Raw genomic sequence first — 17,363 nt, forward strand, 5'->3', positions numbered from 1 at the left:
AATTTACCATGCTTTAGTGTTCTAACCGTTTCAGGAATACAACCGATGGGACAGGCTTAAAAGGTAAAAACCTGCAAAACTGTGATCCACTTGGATCTTACTGCTTACGATTCGAGAAAAATAAGAAATGACCTTATATTAAATCATTTTAGACCAGACGTGACTCGGGAGGGCAATCAAAAGCATCTTCATGTCAATGTCAATTAAAGAATTACCATAACCCATTGGGTCGTAGGCTCAATCCAACTTCCAGCCAATCAGACAATAGTATTGGCATGATGTTAACACTTAAAATTGTTGTTACATCGCGAGGTCATGAACGAGACTCGTTACCGTCGTTTGATTCAATTGTCACTCAATCGTATATCAGTCGCAAACCAATCGCAGGCAAATCCGATCGTGTCCAATAGACTCCACTCGATCAAACTACGGTCTCGCTCTTAAACGAACCCGTCTTCGAGATATTTGACAGGGACCCGTTGGCGCTCGATTTTTCCTGGAGGTCGTTGATGCGGTCGTGGGTGATGTTCATGGGAGCGTTTTCACCGAGGTCAGCGAAGTCGCCGACCGATGCCGATGCGAACCGGTGACCGTACTCGTGTTTGACCATCCATCGCCAGTAGTAGAGTTTAAAGCTGAATGTCAAGAGGAACATCTCGAACACCACGAGCATGTTGTAGAGAACTGTGTTAAAAGAGAAGATGAAGTTCGACTGAAAAGTTGGTTTTGTGATTAGAAGAGAAAGTAGGAAAGATGAGTTGTGTACAAAGAATTTTGGGGACATACGCGTGGAATTGGACTGTAATAGTGAAATAGTGAAATAAAGGGACATCAAGTGACAGGGGAAAAAGAGATCCCTATCAAACCTCTTTATATCGACATTATTATCAATACAATACATGGGAGAATATACTTTTCGCTATTCTAAAAATCACTGGCACAGTCAGTCACCCCCCATCTCTTCATATCTGATTAATGAAGCCCATTGTGACTTAAATATAAATTATGTAGCGAGGTAATAGGGGGTTTTCACAGCGCAACGCATAACGCTTTCAAGGACATAGCAAACGAAATTAACTTCATGACAATGACCAACCAAGGAGTCTTTGTCGAAAATTGTTGAATCAAATCAGCAATTTCGTCCTGGACTCTGAACAAGCAGTATGCATGTATTTGCAATATTTTGTCAGCTCCGAAACGTAGGCCGAAATTGCTCTTCCGGTTAACCAATTAGCGACAAAGACCTCTCAGCTGTTCATTGTCATTGGACGGGCATTTTGAATACATATGTTCTTAACTTCGCTCTGCGTCGCGATTGCGAAAGCTCTTTACTACCGACAAACATCATCAACTTACGTTCTCCCCTGACGGCCGAGTCGAGGGGTCCCACGCACGGGATGACATCAGTAGCGATGAGGATGGCGATGAGGAGGTTCTGACCGTTGGTAATGATGAGCACGCTCTTGATGGTTGTAAACTTGATGGAGATCATGAAGTGCTGGAGTGTGGTGTGAGTGGCGTTGTAGATGACGGAGAGACCGTAGACAGCGACTAGGGACGATACGAGACTGATACTGCTGAGGTAGACGAAGGCCGAGTCGGCCTCGATCTGGATGGGGAGGATTGGAGATATAGAGGGGGGAGGCAGGAAAAAACCCGGAAAAGAAGATGGAGGGAGAGGGTAAGGGGCAAAAATAGGGAACAGATATAAGTGAAGCCGATTAAGCGGCATAATGTAATGGAAGGGCTAAAGACAGATAGACGAAATAGCCTGCTGTTTTCAGGTCAAAATACTTCTATCCTTTTCCTACAATATTTGTATCATTTCTTCAAAGATATATTGCAAAATGTTCTTTACAGTATTGTAATTGTAGCAGAAACGGGCATAGGGTTTATTTTCAAAGCAAGTGACAGACATTTATTTTTAAAATTCATTACTAGTATTATAGTGTGCTTTGTGGGAATTCATAGGGCCATTCATCTCAATCTGAGGCGGCGCCAAGGGTATTCGACACGGGAATCATTTTATTTTTAACAATAATTTGAAATAATAGGATACAGACTGAGTTAAACGAATAAAACATTATTTTTATTCTCTCCGTTTTTTTTCTTGCCCATTTTTTTCATTTTCTATTCACTCTTTGTTTCTTATTTTTTACGACATGGAGTAGGGGGTGATCGCCTTTACCCCCAGCACCGTACCGCTCCCGGTTGTACTTACTATGGATGGTTTATAGATACCGTCTGCCCACAACACAGCACCGATGAATACACAAAGAGGTCTGATGTAAGCGGTCTGTAAGACTAGTCGTCTTAATCGATGAAAGTTCGTCCTGTATCAGATTCGAACCCCAAATACACTTTAATATGATTATATACGACATAATTGATACTGTATACTCTTCATATTAAAAATTTAATCATTAAAAACAATGAGTCGGTGCTTCGTTTATATGAAAAGAGGTTGCTTTTTTTGTACATCGAGGATTGCTGTTTGGTCATTCCGCATAATGAATATACAACTTTATTGTCGTATGTATTATAAATAATGTACCTAAAATACATGTATTCTGATTGTAAATTTCTTTATACTTAACATGTTAATGTTCATTTATATAATTGATTGAAATTGTACAATTGTTTCGATTATACTTTCTTGCTTGAAATAAAATCGAATTGTAATTAGTATTTGTATTTTCGGGATGCATAACTAAACATGCCAAAGTCAGGAAAATATAGATTTATTTATAAAAGTGTGAATGATTCATATATATTTTTTTGCTTGTTTAAATTGAATGAAAAAAGTGAAAGAAATTGTCAATCTCTTTGGACAGCTAACTTACATGGTGAAATTAATCTTTGGCAAGCATGGACAGCAGCATGTGAGGGGTGGGGCTGAGAGGGACACTTTGACACCTTCAATGTGATGCTCCATTGGCTCAACCCCACCGTAGTAGTCAACGATCAGGAGAACGAAAGTATAAAGCGTCGTCGAAAGATATCTGTGAAATATATTGAGACAAGAATGGGAAAGATGAGATATTTTAGTGGTGGTGGTGGTGAGTGGTTGAGGTGGTGGTGATGGTGATGAGCTGTGGTGGTGGAGGTTGTGGTAGAGGTGGTGATGGTAATGAGTTGTGGTGGTGGTGAGCTGTGGTGGAGGTGATGAGTTATGGTGGTGGTGGTGAGTTGTAGTGGTTGGGGCGGTGGTGGTCGTCGTGATGGTGGCAGTGAGTTGTAGTGGTTGGGGTGGTGGTGGTCGTCGTGATGGTGGCAGTTGTAGTAATAACAGTAAGATAAGTGGTGGTGAAGGTGATGGTGCACGCGGCGGCAGTAGTATTAGTGGAAAAATCAGACTTTAAGTTTATTCAGTTCAGTATAACTGGCAAAAATATCCTAAGTTCTAATCTTTCCTCTAAGTATCAACTTGAACACCACAGACAACAGTTATGAAGCGAAACAAATTTATATCTCAATTTTCGTATGCCCACTGTTGCAGACTGACAGAACTAAAAATACAGTGGTGTGCGAGCTTACGTAGCCCGTGCGTAATGTCTTAAATGGGATAATATAATATTACAAAATAATGAAACACCGAAAAATGAGACAAACACATGCTATAGTCTCGTACTTTCAGTTTATTAAAATAATCTTTCGTCATGTTCGGGGATTTTGAAAGAAAAAAATTCATTGAAATCATGTACTTACAAACTTGCTCCCCAGTTTGCAATAAGCGATGCCTTGGGGACATAAAATCCAGCTAAAGATGTTCCTGAAAAGACCTTTAATAAGATACGAGAAAAGAATACAGAGAACGATAGACATGATAGATGGAGGAAGAGGCAAGAAAGGTTTGTGACGTTTTATGACAACTGCTCCAATTTGATTTATATGACTTATTAAGTGGTTTTCAAATTCTGTTAATATTCATTGCTGTGAGGGGACAATTCAGAATTCTTGAAATGAGAAATCGTTTTAATCTTCCAATTCAGTAAGCACACTCGAGCAAACAGCATAGGTCCTAAGGATTTTTAACGATTTTTTAAATGATAATTACAAGAAATGACATATATTCTTAATGCAAGTTAGATATTAGCATAAGTTCATTCAAGATGATACCAATAAACCAATCCTTGGAATTTTTAGAGTACAGATAATTCGATAATCTATATTATACATCGAGAAAGCAACAAATTTAGAACTGCACCTGCAATATTTTACTTCAGTGCTTTTAATAGAGTAGACCAGTGGGGGTTTCTTTCTTCATTCTTATATCAACGATATGAGAAATTCCGCTGCTGCGAAGTGCTAAATTCGAAATTTGAATGGAGTTATATAGTTTTCTTCTCCGTCTTTCAAAGTTTCTTCTACATGTACTTATATTTCCTAAATTTTGTTCCTTTTATCTCTCTGTTTTGATATACGTCGTTCCGTTCGCTTTCTATTCTTGTCCCTCTTCCCATTGTACTCTTCTTCTCCTCCTCCTTCTTCTTCTTCTGTTTCTTCTTCTTCTTTTTCGTTTTCTTCTTCTCCTTCCTTATTATTTACTGTATATCCAATTATTATCAAACTGCAGTATGGTGAGTACAAAAAATGTCCATATTCAGTCAATACAGTTGTGTATACGAAAGTCTCATGTCATTTATGCATTTATGTGGCCAGTTAAGATACAAACACTGATGATCAATGGAGGGGGGTTTAAATTAGGTCGGAAACAGCCATTTGCCACATATGTTACAGGAATCTTTCCATCTCCAACTATTCAAAATGTTTAGATATTCACGTTCAATTTCATATAAAAAAAGGAGGGGAATATCATTGGTAAGGTATATGATTATCACAGCATATTCCGTTGACCCTTATTAACCTGCTTAATATCAATTTCAAGAAAAAACCAGTATTAATCATAAATTATATACCATCCACCCTGATATCAAACACGTATCTGATAAGAATTTAGTTAGGACTTTGAACTTGTTAATGTTGTCAGTGCCTTTGATGATGATATATCACGATCTAAACGGTACACCATGGCATTACTCAGTAAATCAAGTACGTGAAGTTGTAAATATAATTACTTTTTTCCATACACATGTAGTAGCCAACAGTTCTCATTCATCATGTTCATCTCTGAAATGATTGCACTCTCAGGAAAGACATTTTAAGTCAGTAACAGGTTGGTTGAAAAAAAGACTTTACCAAACGCAAAGTGCTGGCTTAAAAGGGTAATTTCATGCTTTGTAGATATTTTTAGCATACCTACTCGAGCCACTTGCGTACGGATCTTTATACAGGGGCGTGGAAACGGGGGTCGTGGGAGGGGGGGGGGGGGCACCCCTCCCTAATTCAACAAACTTGAACAAAAACGTGAAATTGACCATTACTGTGGAATTTTTATTCAGCTCCCCATCCTTTCAAAACACTTACAAAACTGTTCTGCTGCCCCCGTTTTGTGTCATTTTCGATGGATAAAGACTTTGATTCCTGTACAAGTGTCAATTCTTACCGGGAAAAGTCCAAATAGACGAACAAGAAATATTCTTCTATTTCCGTAAGGTACATGTCTTCTGATCTTCATCCAGGAGTGTAGAAACATGCCGATAGTAGCACTACATAGTACAGTGAGGGTTACAAGTACGGCGATACCCCACCTTACAGATCGTAGAACTGGTTAAAGATGGAAGAAAATGAATGAAAATGTAAGATAATAGTCACTGAACTACGCATGATTAATGATAAGCTAACGTGATTATACCGAGGATTGTACGCCGATGACTTTTGATTCTATACCGTCCAATCGGCACGATCGGGCAATCGTAGGGATTCGTGCTGCTTCACCTGGGTTAAGAGCGGGACAATGTGAATGTTTTTTGCGGAAGAAAACTAATGAACAACGCGGAGTTGATTCGATCTCAAGTCCCTCTTATAAGAAGTTCAGGTTGACGAAATCATGATAAGAGTGACGAGTTTCATATTCTAGTTTTCACATCAGCAAGCTCGCAAGTATAAGAGGCGAGACTTTTTCATATCAAGAGAGAGTGGTGATAATTGGGCAAGTCTGGTTTGGGGATTAGCAAATCCATTTACATGGTCAACAGACAAAAAATACATCATCCAAAGCGAAATGAAGTTTGCCGAGATTCGGCAAAAACCTCGAAAATGCCGATAAATTATGAGAATATACACGTTTACGGGGATCTAAAGGGCATTGGTTTCATTTCTTACGACGAACAAAAGGGCTAAAAGGGAACAATAACAAGTCTAAAGATTGAATCGGATTTGAAAGAATTTCGACCACTTTAAGGAAAGAATAACATTATAAGGCAAGCCACCATGCCAAGAAAAATACAGGGGTTATATTATTGTAAAGATGCTATAAAAACTGTAGTCTTTTGTTACGTACGATCATGGACCTAGGTCCATGGTACGATGTATGTTACAAACAGCGTTGATAATTTCCTGGGAAACTTGGGTATTTCTCACCAAGGTGGCAAATTCTGGGATGAATTTGTAAATGCTGGGAGATATCATTATGGTGTACAGGAAAATGCTAGAATGTGTTTGGGAAACACATGGGCAATGCTGCATAATATTAACAAAGTATATTTTGTAGTATTTCCCTATATTTCCTCGAAAGATATAGACGATGTATTTACCGACTTTTATGGTGTATATTGTAATAGCTTGAATGACTAGGGAAGTAAAATCTCCCGGCAGAAAATTCGATAAAAACGAAAATAATCTGTTATTGCAACACTTGACCTGTATAATATTTCATCCAACTTCGTCCAGTTAAAAACATTCTTCGTGCCCCCCCCCCCCTATCATTATATCTACTTTTAGATTGGTCAAGAATTTGTACCAACAATAATGATACCAATCGGTTACAAAGAACAAAATGTCAAGGAATTACCTTCCATTTCTTCCCTCGCTGAGCTGACCTCAACCGAACAACTCCCCGATCCTGTCGATGAGTTGTCGCTCGATGTCCAGTTCGTATCGACATACTCCGAGTACCCAACATCGTGTATCGACGATTCATTCGCCATTTTCAATTTGATCTCCGTACCAGTGTATAGAATTATGTAGATATTTGTGTTGGAAATCCGTTGGGTATATACGAAAGTATACAGTTTCAAAGTGAGAGAATGGTTCTTTCATCTGATGTTCTAAGATGGAAACGAGGCGATTGTATTGTGAACTCTAACAATAATATTCTGTTTCATCCAAAACGAAACACATCGTGGAACTTCTTGGAATAGCTTAATCCGAAGTCCATTCCAGAGTCCATTGCTAATGGATAAGTCGTTGCAGTACAGGCGGTGTTCCAAATTGCAATCACTTAAATCAGAAGGATAATGAATGTTTTTAGTGTTCTACTTGAATTTTATTTCACAGATTGCACAAAGAAAAAAATACATATATAGTAAAAAAAAAACACTCGCTTGCAGAATAAAGAAAGACTATATTCGTAGATTATTCTGCTGTTATTATGCTGTCTCCAACAAGTTGAAAATATAAAGACGTTCATTCTTTTATGTCCCATGAAAATAACATAGGATGAAGTTACAAAACCTTGCAACACAACTTTTTGATCCTTTTCTGTAGCTAACTCTTCCTGTATACACCTCTTAAAAAATAACGGAACTTACTGTCCAAACGTTCCTCTCATTAGCTTACATAGTGGTCCTGCATGGCCAAATAAAGGACTATGCAATCGAGTAGCTTTTGCAATAACTTGTGACTTGATAATGCAGATCTGATCACGTTACACCAAAATGTTTCTCTTCAGGGAAGGTTTCAAGAAACACAGCTGAAGACCTCCATGGTTTCACAGGTCTTCCTTTCTTCTCCTTCACACTTGGGTTCACACTGGAGAACCATTCAAGGATCTAGATTAATATCGGCTCACTCGTTCCTATACTGCATTTGCATAGAATCTGGAATAAGAGATCATAAAAGAAAATAAACATATATATTAAAGTCAATGAAGCTATCGGGAAACTAGTCAGGGTAGTTTTATACAAACGACGTGATGAATATCACAAAGGCTGGCATCAACTCTAACACTATACTAGGGCGAACACCTAATTCACTTAATGTTTTGAGACCCAGTAAAAAAAAAATACACCGACCAATCAATCTATTGTGCAATGATTAGTCACAAGATTCGTAGATATCAATTTCAATCCATCAATCAATCAATTTCAAAGTGTTACCTTAATTGCAGAATTATCATAATCTCAAGTTCATGATAAGATACCCACGATGGACAACTCCGCACGAGTAGCAGCAAAATCATGCACGATGAATAATTTTGGGTATTCGCTGCGATTTGTCTTCATATCTAGAAATATTCTATTCCGAGGTGCGTTAATTGTTATTATTATTATTACCCCGGCTTTAGCTCGAGCTGCCTTTCAGCGCTCTTGCATTCAAGGAATTAATCCACATTGTGCTGCACTAAACCCATTCACCTCACCTGGGTTGAGTGCAGCACAATGTGGATAAATTTCTTGCTGAAGGAAATTACGCCATGGCTGGGATTCGAACCCACGACCAACTGTTACAAAGTCAGAAGACTAATCCACTGGGCCATAACTGACAGCAAAGTCAGCAATGAAACCCCTTCTGAAACTATCAGGTCTTTATTTTGCGTTCCAGATATTGTTTAAACCATGCGTATAATGGAGTGGAGTTGAACTGGACATTCGCCAATACATTGGTCAGACTACTCTGACCATTGTTTGATCAATGTTTTTAAGATAAATAAAAAATTTTGTGGCCGAAGTGGTCGAACTCACTACCTAGTACTTTAAGTGGTAAATCATGGCTATACACCACATGAAATAGATTAATGACTTTTGACACCATTGTTGCAGTTTCGTAATGTAATGTAAGAAAGCATTAGAGAACTATTCATGGTGGTGGTGGTGTACATTTTACGGGAAAACAGTTCAAGAAGGACTGAAACCCATGCACGGTCGAAAGCGTTATTTATCTTCAACGGGTTTTGAGTTTGAATGACCATAATCTATAATCACAAGGATTAGATTTGGATTAGTTTGGATAGAGATAGCACTGTCTACCGTATAGTGATTTTCATTGATGGCGACATCAAACATTACGAATGTAAACATATAACGTTTTTATTGTAGAATAATGTTAATGCGACAGAAAACATCGTTTGCTTATCTTCATTAATTCATTTTTCATTCTATTTAATATATTCCTTTTATCCTTCCATCAACTCTTATTCATCGTCGTAGGCCCATAGAGGCAGCTTTTGACAGAAGGCGCACCCGCCCACCGAAATTTTAAAACCTAATTTTCGATTGTAAATCTTCCTCGGTCTCTCTCTTCTCCTTTCTCCTCCTCAGTCCTCTTATCATTCTGCTTCTTTTATTATCTTTTTCTTAATTATTTACTATGCCTCTTCTTCTTGACTTCTCCTCCTCCCCCTTCTCACCATCCTTCATCTCCTTCCTCTTTCTATTCTTTTTGCTTCTGCTTCTCGTGATTGTGCATAATGTGTGCATATTATGTGATATAAACATTATGAGCAATCCCTTACATCGCCAACCTTTCATAAAAATGACGAAAATGTTTCTAAATAAATTTATGCCTGTTTAAAATTAGGCCTATATAATGTCTCCCTGTATATACTTACCATCCAAACAGAAATATCATTCGTCCTGTCAAATCAACGCGTCGATCACAGCCATTATACACTTATAGATATCATAAAAAATGAAAAAAATTCCAGTAGCCTTTTTATCCAAGGTTTTGAAACCAAATCAACATTCCGTAATCCATAAATATCACATTCTCAAATGAAGCAGATTGAGAGAGAGACCAAACGTCCGAGTCAATGATCTCACACCAAGGAGATATCAGTGATATCTCCTTGGTCACACTGATCATGGGTGCCGAAAAATACGAGCAGACATTCATCAAAACCAATGCCGTGAATGGTTGAATGTGTGAAGTGGGCGGGAGGTGGGGAGAGTGAGCGAAAGAGAAAGGGGGGGGGGGGTGATAGGTTCAAACTTCAATGTCCAATTAGCCATCAGTCGTTACATACTGTTGTTATATATGTTTCTAATTCCTGATAGTATAAGCAGTGGCGTAATGAGCCAAAAAATTAAGGGGCTAGATAGGCGAGCGAAGCGAGAGAGAAAAAATCAGCATTTTTATTACAAAAATCCAGTTGTGTGTGATATTTTGATATTCAGAAAATTTTATATTTCACCCTTCTCTTTCTCTCTCTCTCTCTTTGCTTGCCGGGTCGTGAAAAATCTGAGTGGGGGCAAGCGCCCCAAGGCCCCCTCTCCCAACTGTACGCCAATGATCTGAAGAAGTCGCAAGTTATGGTTAAATGAACGTAGCTGAACTTGAATTAGATCCTGTGGGGTTAGACCAAATGGAAAGTAGACAACGCGGATGTAGACCAAATCGATCGGTAATTTACCTGTCGTACCTCTATTTTGGTTCATTTAGAAAGAAAATAAAGCCATCATCATCACCCTGCCCCAAATCTTTTTGCTGCTCCGCCTCCGCCTCTGTAGTAGACAGGTAGGACAATTATAATTGACGATATAATTTAGAAAGGATTTGGTGTTTCTGCAACAGTCTCGTTAAATAAGATCACAAGATGAAAGTAGAATAACTTATCATGCCCAAAGTCAATGACGAAGTTTTTTTTTAATTATCCAAAGGGATTTTTGTATCATGGTCCATGCTGTTATCAAATGTAATTGTTCACTGTAAAAACTTTGGTGTTAAAACTGACACCAATTGGTGTTAATAGAGGACCACACCCTGAGGTGTTAAAATAGCACCCTAGAGATTGAACATAACACCAAAGAGTGTAAATGTAACAACCATAGGTGTTGTAATAACACCTATAGGTGTAAAACTAACACCACCAATTTAACACCGGTGTAAAATAACTGGTGTGGTCCTCTATGTACACCGGTTAACACCACAGTTTTTGCTGTGTTTCATCGCTATTATTATGACATCATATTTTGATTCATTGTAAGTCAAAGATCATGATTATTGACAGGGTAGTTGAAATTCATTATAACGATTATAATTTTTTAAATGTATTTCAAGGTTATCCCACATTTCTATCTGAGCCATCAATGCCATGCTAAGGAGTAGCTGTAAGTAAAAAAATGCCCCCCCCCCAAAAAAAAAAGGGTTCAAATATCAGCAAATTTTCGAAATAGGCCATCACTCCATTCACAAAAAAATAAAGAACACACTTTCCTATTGACTTTTTAAAGAAATATTTTATTTACCCCTTAGAGGAACAAGCCCCCCCCCCCCCGATCCCTGGATCAGCCACTGCCAACATTCGGAGACTACATGTCAGCTTCCATTAGTCATAATTTGGGTAAATGTATGGACTTTAGCCTCAGTCCTATTCATCGTTGTTTCAACAAACATGTTTATAGTGTGATCAGCAATGCAAAGCACATTGGTTTGTTATTATCAAACAATAATCTTTCTAATTTACTTGCTTTTTAACTGTCCCGTTGCAAATTACACATGTTATCAGCATATTGAATTCACGTTCGCAGGTAAAACATGTTCAAAGTCAACCAACTGATGAATACATCACTCATGATCACTATCAAGCGACTTACAGGCCTACTATGAGAGGGGTTGGGGCAAGGGCAAAACAGGAAACCCTTAAATAGAATTGATGAGATTGGTTTACTTAGTAATCGATAAGTAAGCAGAATATTGGTTAGTTATGAGCTTCCATCGTATATACCTATGGGCAATTAATAATTTTTACCGACACCCCCCCCCCTTCTCTCCTTTTCCCGGCTACGCCACATGCACTTACGAGGTGCAATTATTGTCTAGCATGTCTTTTATGCTTGAATTAAATAGTGAATATAAAGTAGTGCAATTCGTTTATTGGTTTTACCGAAATAAGAAGTTTCTCCCGATATAAACACCATTTTTAAAGACTTTTCTTTCGTTGTGTTTTGGTTGTCCAGGTGTTATATGCCAATCTAGGTAATATTACTGTAGAAATATGGATCACATTATTGTTGCTTTCATCTATTCATCGAAATCGTTATTTTGAACGAATATTTTTTAGTAAAACTAACCAACACCAAGTTTCAAGTTTTCACCAATACAAAGCATCGTGATCATATTTGGCATTATTTATATCATGGGGAAATTAAAATGAATTGGAACGTTTCATATTTCATGTATCTTGTTCCTAAACTTCAACATACCACTCACAACAAATTAAATCTATTGGTGCCACTTGAATGGTTAAGTGATTCGTCATTGATTTCAAGCATTATGAGCAGCAACTTTGATGAATCTTTTTATTTCTGGATTTTCGGGCTAGATAGTTACGTGCATGGATCCTTCTAACAGTTGTAACATCCAGAATAACCAATTCAAGACAACAAAGTAGCAGGAAACTTATCGCATACCTATCTAACGCCAATCATTAAAAGACGACATTCATGTTCAGCCGGTTGTATGACTTATACATGATAGATATCTTTATTATATTATGTGCATCGATAATTTTGAGATAATTGATATTTTACCGATGCATGTCACATTATGAGTCAATAAATTATAATATCTAAATATACTCACTTTGAGCAAAACTATAGTAGATTGTCCAACATCTTATTGTACACTTACCATGAGATACACAATGTTGACATTCTGCAGCCATCCTATAATCCCGAACAGTTTTCAAAGCTTCCTCTTAGGTTCCCTACTTTCTCCTGTTGATGGTGTATGCGGATGCCTTGACATTAAAACAACTTCCTTTACTACAACTCTCCTCAAAATGCAACATCAAAGTTCATCTCGCTATTTTTACAGAAATGTCAGATATGAATTATGACAATGTCAGAATGCCTTTCAAGGCTCTATTCTCCACGTGAATGTAAAACAATAATATTGACCAGAATAATTTCTGTGAGCAAAAAGCCACCTACGGAGTACTCTGTGAAGACTTCTCGACGTGCACTTCGTGAACCACCGAACGGTTCTGTTGAGCGTTTTATTCTGTATAAAACCTGTGTCAAGATCGGCGGTCCTCTTCAATGCACTTAAATTTCATTCACCGGGAGCGGGCTCTTGTCAATATTTGCTGAAGGAAGAAAAAATAATAGACATTAGACAAAGTATGGCAGTCAAAGTCTTTATTCAAACACAAGTTAGAAAGAAGATATTGTGTAAAGAGTATCGCCTATTACTTGCTGCTGCATGAGTGTATGTGTTTTTGAAAACAAGTTCCGTATCCCTTATTATTACTTCCTTCGAGTCTGAATATAATTCGAGTGTTTATCCCAGTGTTTATAGATGTTTTTGGTTTGCTAGTGAATGATATTGGGGGCGACCGAAATATTCTTATCTCAACGATGCCAAGACTAGTGTCATATCATCTCCAGCGAAGTGACACGATTTATAGAGGGTGAACGGGTCATTGGAAATGTTTAATAAAACAGCAAAAGAGAACGTCTAAAATTGGATTATATCTCTTCTCCTTGGCTGACGAGTGATTATGGGTAAAAATATGACAGAAACGGTTAGGCGGGATCGGCTATCATTGTCGGCGACGGGATATTATCAATAAGGGATGTGGAGTGTACAATGATATGCTATGCGTTTCAGTCTCCTTTGTGCATCCTGGATAATACACCTCCCTTCCGTCTCAACAGGCTCCTATACCCCCCCTCATCCCGATCTCCCAAGGGAAAGTTATGAGTGAAAATGATGACGTCAAACTTTTCCATCTCTCTTTTTTTTTCCCATATCCTTATATAATGTGGAGCGTTGTGGCCCAGTGGATATTAAAGTCTTCTGATTTTGAAACAGAGGGTCGTGGGTTCGAATCCCAGCCATGGCGTAATTTCCTTCAGCAAGAAATTCATCCACATTGTGCTACACTCCACCCAGGTGAGGTGAATGGGTACCCGGCAGGATTAATTCATTGAATGCATGAGCGCTGAAAGGCAGCTCGAGCTAAAGCATGGGTAAATATAATAATAACAACGCGCCTCGGAATAGAATATTTCTAGATAAATGGCGCTATTAATGCCTATTATTATTATTAATGTCGACAATCCGCTCTCCTCTGCCATTTAGCCCCTCCACTAATTACTTCTTTAATCCTCTCTCCCTTCCCCCTCCCCCTCTCCCATTCTCTCTGTCTCTCTCCCTCCTCTCGCCCCCCCCCTCCCTCTCTCTCTCTCTCTCTCTCTCTCAGTGCTGACTTCATGTTTTCTCATTTCCCTACGTGTGATCCCGTGATACGTCAATCTTAAATATATATATATTTATAGGCCTTGTGATTTTAGTTTATAGTAACCATGGCAACGTCATAAAGGAGGGAAGTTTGCTCGGTCTGAAAGACATGTCATCATCGTGATAATAATTATCTATGGAAATCTTCTGTTTCATTATTTTCAGTCAGAGAAAGGGATACAAAGAGTTTTGCACCACTGTATGGAAGATGGGGGCACTTGATATTGGAATCGTTATTATTGCTACTTCAAACCGAATTAAAGGGAAAAAAAAAACAAAATTAGAAGAGTCATATATATATATACGCCTGTTTATGTTTGTTTAAGTAAAAAAATGTGTATAACGGCAATGATATAAATTTTTGAGTGATTTCATTTATTTGTGATATCGGTTTCTCCATCAGTTCGGATTTTCGTGTGAAGTAATGATCCTCGATGATTTACATAAGTTCACTCAGAAATATGAAAGGAAATTATAATTTTTAGAAAATTGTAAATTCACGCGTTTATGGAAGCGGGTATAACAAAGCAGCTCTGGTGATTTCATCGAAAGGTGACCCCCCCCCCCGTTCCGTGATCTGGATGGGTGGATTTTTTTAAATAATGTTCCTGTCTTTTACCACTAAAGATTAAAACTATTCACAAAAGTGACTCCATTATTATGCCCGATTTTTTCTAGTTCCTTTCAAAAGAAAAATATCAAAGCAGAAAGAGTACATCAGCATGCTATATCATTGGAGGGGCGAAAAGTTTAAGGAGAGGGAGCGAGATGGATCGAGTGAAATGATGAACAGGTAAGAGGACATATACAAGCAATATCTGAAAAGCGCCATCTGAGGTCAAAATAAAAAAATGATCCAACTGCAAAGTCAACCATCAACGAACTTATGAGAATGAAAAAATGACATTTTGATCAATCGAATTTGACCAGTTTTGTTTAATAAAAACGAAGAGATTAAAGTCCATCGTATTGTGTCATAAAATGATTTGCAATTGACTCGTTTGTGGTGATTAATTCATAATGATAAAAAACATAATATCTACATTTTTGTCCAAATTTCCATTTCGTTCATAATTTTAACTTAGATCATGTAGATTGCTAATTTGCAAGATTAGTGTATGCACCCCGGTATCTCCACGTCATTTATTTTGTAATCAAGATTCATTTTCATTTCATTTCGTTTATTTCCACAATAACAGCAAAGATAATTATTTTACAACAGAAATGTGAGTATAGAATAAATTAACAATTAGAAATATTGAAATAGTTCACAAAGGTCCAGTACACAGATATAATGTATAATTGAATTTTAGAAAGTTCAGTTTTAACTTAAATGCTAGCTGTATATTGTGGGGGAAACCTTGGAAAGCGGAGCTTGTAATTCAGGTTCCCCAAAATAATATTACAGTATCATTAATTAATGAAAATGGTATAAAAAGATACAAACTAGACGGGACGATACAAGACTACACTAAACGGGACAAGTACATCAGAACAACTCAAGCACAAACATGGGACAATGAACAGCCTCCTGCAGGAAAATCATAGTGTAACATTATAGTTATTTATCAGTGTAGTCTTAAGCTTATGTTTGAACGAAAATAAGCTTGGTGTCAGTTTTAAAGATTCATCTAGAGAATTCCAAAAATGGGGACCAGTATAAACAATAGTCTTCTGTTTGTAAAAAGTTCTGAGCTTCGGAAGATGGAAAGATGACGATAATCTGGTGGGGTAGCTGTGCAAAATCTCGTTTCTTAAAAACAGTAAACTTAAGGAAGTTGGCAGCTCTCCTTGGTTTAACTGAAACATAAAGCAGCCCAGGCGAAGAGAGTACAAATCCTGTATTTTTAAAACTTTATTGGAGAAGAACAATTGATCTGAGTGAGCTAATCTGTGTTTATGACAAATGATTCTCATTATTCTTTTCTGTGTAAGTAGTAGTCTATCCAACTGATTTCTAGAGGAACTGCCCCAAGCTAATATCCCATAATTTAAGTAAGAAAGAATAAGGGTATTATACAAATTTGATAAAACGTTTGGAGGCAAAAAAGTTTTTAGTTTGTTTATGACGCCAACATTTCTAGATAAAAGTTTTGATAAATACGTAATGTGCGGCTTCCATGAAAATTTGTTATCTATATATAGACCAAGAAATTTCGTTGAATCGACAATATCGATTAAAATATTATTAAGAAAGACGTTCCTGGGTAGAGCTGTGATTGAATTACTAAAAAGCATGCACTGGGTCTTTGCAACATTTAATCAAGATTAACCAAAAAATATCATGGTATAGATGGTTCCGAAAAAAATATGTATAGCTTTTTATGATACACCAAATGAACACACAATGATAGAAGAAAAATCTGGTTCTTCATCATTCTGACTTTTAAAAAAAATTATATTCACTGATTATCTCATGTGTAAAATATATGGGCTGGAATCACTTTATATTTAGCATCTACAGAAGATGGGTCTTGATACTCGTAAATGCTTTTGTTCCGTTACTCATACTCAATTCCTGTAAGTTTACAGATGTGTTGTCATGAACATTATAAAGTTAAAAGCCAAATTAAATCATACACACATCGATCACCACTATAGTACATCTCAACCAGCAGCACTCCATACCCTGCGCTGGAAATAAAGTCATCATGCCATTGTGTGAATAAATCTCATTTAAAGGGGACCAAAGTTTACCTCATGTTTGAACCTGACATTTATTATGACGTGTATTTATGTGTACTTATTTCCAGTTCATGAGTCATCTTGTGTTGACCAAGCCAAAGGTAACGTGCACACTTTTCGTTGATGATTTGTTAAAAAAAAACAGCAAGCAGTTGATTTTCTTTTATCTCACAATACACTCTAAATACAAGGATTCAAAATAAATTAATTCGGCTATGGATAGCAGTCAACTCTGGTAATATAAGAATAAAATCTTGAAGATTTACTTATAGTATAAAATGACTTTTATTTCAGTCCAGTGTTCGATTGACCACTATTTAGGGGCGAATCGTATTTGAAAAAAAGTAATGAAATTTGAAATATATATTATTTAT

General features: G+C 37.3%; 1 protein-coding gene across 3 annotated transcripts; it reads right to left on the reverse strand.

Moving 5' to 3' along the window:
* Positions 1 to 207: 207 nt before the first annotated feature.
* LOC121413530 (organic solute transporter subunit alpha-like) lies at positions 208 to 13,087 on the reverse strand. 3 transcript variants are annotated; one of them, XM_041606371.1, is made up of 8 exons: positions 12,691 to 13,087; positions 6,914 to 7,940; positions 5,507 to 5,667; positions 3,709 to 3,782; positions 2,844 to 3,002; positions 2,222 to 2,333; positions 1,357 to 1,609; positions 208 to 684 (listed from the first exon to the last, which is right to left on the reverse strand). In XM_041606371.1, the coding sequence occupies exons 2-8, from the start codon at positions 7,047 to 7,049 to the stop codon at positions 422 to 424; spliced, it is 1,158 nt and encodes a 385-aa protein (XP_041462305.1). In that variant the 5' UTR covers positions 7,050 to 7,940; positions 12,691 to 13,087; the 3' UTR covers positions 208 to 421. The 3 variants fall into 3 exon arrangements, with proteins under 3 accessions (XP_041462305.1, XP_041462304.1, XP_041462306.1); XM_041606370.1 differs by having other exon boundaries at positions 12,643 to 13,087; XM_041606372.1 differs by lacking the exon at positions 12,691 to 13,087 and adding an exon at positions 9,671 to 9,763.
* Positions 13,088 to 17,363: the final 4,276 nt, after the last annotated feature.

The sequence above is a fragment of the Lytechinus variegatus genome, chromosome 4 (genome assembly GCF_018143015.1).
Source record: "Lytechinus variegatus isolate NC3 chromosome 4, Lvar_3.0, whole genome shotgun sequence".
NCBI classification, from domain to species: domain Eukaryota; kingdom Metazoa; phylum Echinodermata; class Echinoidea; order Temnopleuroida; family Toxopneustidae; genus Lytechinus; species Lytechinus variegatus.

What these genes read in the sequence shown, in the direction of transcription:
- LOC121413530 (XM_041606371.1), bottom strand. Translation starts at nt 7,049, where the DNA reads ATGGCGAATGAATCGTCGATACACGATGTTGGGTACTCGGAGTATGTC. An exon ending in GCAAACTGGGGAGCAAGTTT is followed by an intron (nt 3,003 to 3,708) that starts GTAAGTACATGA and finishes TATATTTCACAG; the next exon opens with ATATCTTTCGACGACGCTTT. An exon ending in CCAAAGATTAATTTCACCAT is followed by an intron (nt 2,334 to 2,843) that starts GTAAGTTAGCTG and finishes AATCTGATACAG; the next exon opens with GACGAACTTTCATCGATTAA.